At 31.8% G+C, this 2,609-nt stretch overlaps 1 protein-coding gene across 1 annotated transcript; it reads left to right on the forward strand.

The window, feature by feature from the left end:
- Positions 1-18: 18 nt before the first annotated feature.
- Positions 19-2,551, forward strand: Dpit47 (DNA polymerase interacting tpr containing protein of 47kD; the record flags this gene model as incomplete). Its single annotated transcript, XM_011312570.1, is given in 4 exon segments — positions 19-723; positions 1,006-1,279; positions 1,688-2,052; positions 2,271-2,551. Coding segments are annotated over 3 exon segments (920 nt in total), but the record flags the coding sequence as incomplete, so codon positions are not given.
- Positions 2,552-2,609: the final 58 nt, after the last annotated feature.

The following is a 2,609-nucleotide window of genomic DNA, read 5'->3' on the forward strand; positions in this document are numbered from 1 at the left end:
ACAAGTAAATAACCTTCTGTAAACACTACAAACTTAATACACAACACATTTCCAGAGCTGAGATAATTTAAAATTGATATTGATATTGATATTGATTTTTCACCTACTATGAATAATGTTATGATAATTATATTTTGTACTTCTGATTTGAATAAAAATTAATGTTTTAAAAAGGCACCACCCTAAGGCGACTGGAGATATCGAACAAAAATTTTTGAAAAAATTGTATTGCATACAAATTTTCATTTGAATCACTAATAGAATATTATCACTTCTTACCCAATTATTATTTTTATTTATAAATCAGACAATTTTATTCATTTTATCATATATGTAACAAAATTTGGAATGAAACTTTTCGCCCTCTAGTGTAAATTGAAAAAATTATTATAAGGGCGGCGGGGGCTATCAGCTGATTGGGCGCCTCATTACAAGTATATGAATTTGTTTATTACAACATTGCAAAAATCGTACAGTCTCCCAATAAATTGGCAAGAATGTACATGCAAAATTAAATTGAATGTACTGTGATGTCATTATTGAAAGGCAAGGTTTGAAATGAAATTAGATGTCTCATTAAATGACGTCGATTGAGTTTTACGTATTTGTTGAGAGGGGGCTGGTCTATATAACCGAGTGTGATTGGTGTAATTCAATATGATTATATCGTAAACATAACCCCTGCCTAACGTTATTCTATTGGCACAGAAAGCGGTCCTCGAGGTACTTAATAATTAATAATAATTAAGCGATTCATACAGGCTTATAAATTTCTTTGAAACAATTTTTGTCAACCACAATATGTTTAACGTTCAAATTAATTTCTTCTCGAAAACAAATAGAATAAATTTAATAAAAGTCGATCTATAATTTTAGGTTACGTTAGTGATTGTATAATTTTTCTATTAATTGTATAGTAGTTTTAAGGAAAAATGGATCTATTAAAGTCAATTATAAAATTTCGTGTAACAATTTCTGTATTTTTGGGGGCTGTAATGACAAAAGATGTCAGCAGAATCAGGAAACTTAGAGAAAAAAGACTGGACAGATGCTGAACGTCTCAAACTAGCAGCAAAGCTGGATGCTGAATTAGATGAATACATAAATAGTTTGGAAAAGAAATCGTACGATGAGGGCTGGTCAGAGGATCGGTGGCAAGAAGAAATGGAAAAACACCCATTTTTCATGCAGAAGCCACCGGAACCTGGAGATGAAATCTCACCCTTGATGGAGGGACTGCAGCAACTCAAATATGGAGAGGACGACAACACACCTGAAGGTCTGTTTTAAAAATTCCATCAAAGTACAGTAGTTTGATTAAAAATGACTGGGTTCATGGAGAATTTTGTGTCCTCCATAAATGAAATTCTTATAAAATTTCTAAAATTTAGGCAACTTTATTAACTATGAATCAGTTTAAATCAGAAAGTAACTGATACTAGGGTAAAATGACAAAGAACAATTTCATCAGAATGTAGCACGCCAGAAAAACCATTAGGTGTTGTCTATAAATGACAAAGTCGATACTAGTGAATGAATGATCGATTTTGCCGATGTTTTTTGTTGAATATCTTCATACAGACTGTCTGCAGGCAAAAAGTTGCTCTATCTAATTTTGAAATATAATTTGACAATTTCTTATCCTTATTAAAAGCTGTTCATTACTATTCTTTAATTTTGTCAACAGAATTGGCAGCTAATTACAAAGAAGATGGAAATTTCAACTACAAACATAGAAATTACCGGCTGGCAATTCTAAGTTACACAGAAGGAATAAAAACTAAATGTAAAGACGAAAGTCTTAGAGCTCAGTTGTACAATAACCGAGCGGCTTCTCACTTCATGTTGAAAAATTATCGATCCTGCTTGAATGATTGTAAAATGGCATTGAAACTCCAGACAAATTATCCTAAAGCTTTGAGTAGAGCCGCAATGTGCTGTTATTTAACGAAAAACTTTGAGGACTGCATTGAACTTTGTAATATTTACCTTACTGAGCACGAATTCAACAGTGAACTATCTAAAATACTTAAAAATGCTACTCTAGAAAGGGTAAATACCAAAATATCTATTCATTTACTTAATCTTTTAACTGCCGACAACATTTTTGTTTAATCATAAGAGGTAGAGAGGTAGAGCGATTTAAAGCTCTTGTATTCTCTAAATATTTGTGAAAATTTAAATTGCCAAATCATTTTAGCATATCATAATCATATAATTTGCATTGAAATGGAATGGACTGATAAATTTCTTTGTATTTTTTTTAACAGAAAAAGCAGCAGAGAGAAATGAGATTGAAGGAAATGAAAGAGAAAAAGGAAGAGAAAGAAGAGGATACGTTGATAGAGGCAATTAAACAGAGGGGTATCAACATAGATCTGTCAAATGGTCATAAATCTTATGAATTGAAAGACTTGGAGCCACAGATTCCCCAATTAGCTCAGCATAGAGTAAAACTCGATAAAAGACAGAGATTAATCTGGCCTGTTATGATTCTTTACCCTGAAACTATGCAGACAGATTTTATTCAGAGCTTCCACGAAGATACACCGTAAGTGATTTTTGGGAAATCTGTAATTTACGTGATGATTATGTGAGTAATATTTTCT

The sequence above is a fragment of the Fopius arisanus genome, unplaced genomic scaffold (assembly GCF_000806365.1).
Source record: "Fopius arisanus strain USDA-PBARC FA_bdor unplaced genomic scaffold, ASM80636v1 scaffold00004, whole genome shotgun sequence".
NCBI classification, from domain to species: Eukaryota; Metazoa; Arthropoda; class Insecta; order Hymenoptera; family Braconidae; genus Fopius; species Fopius arisanus.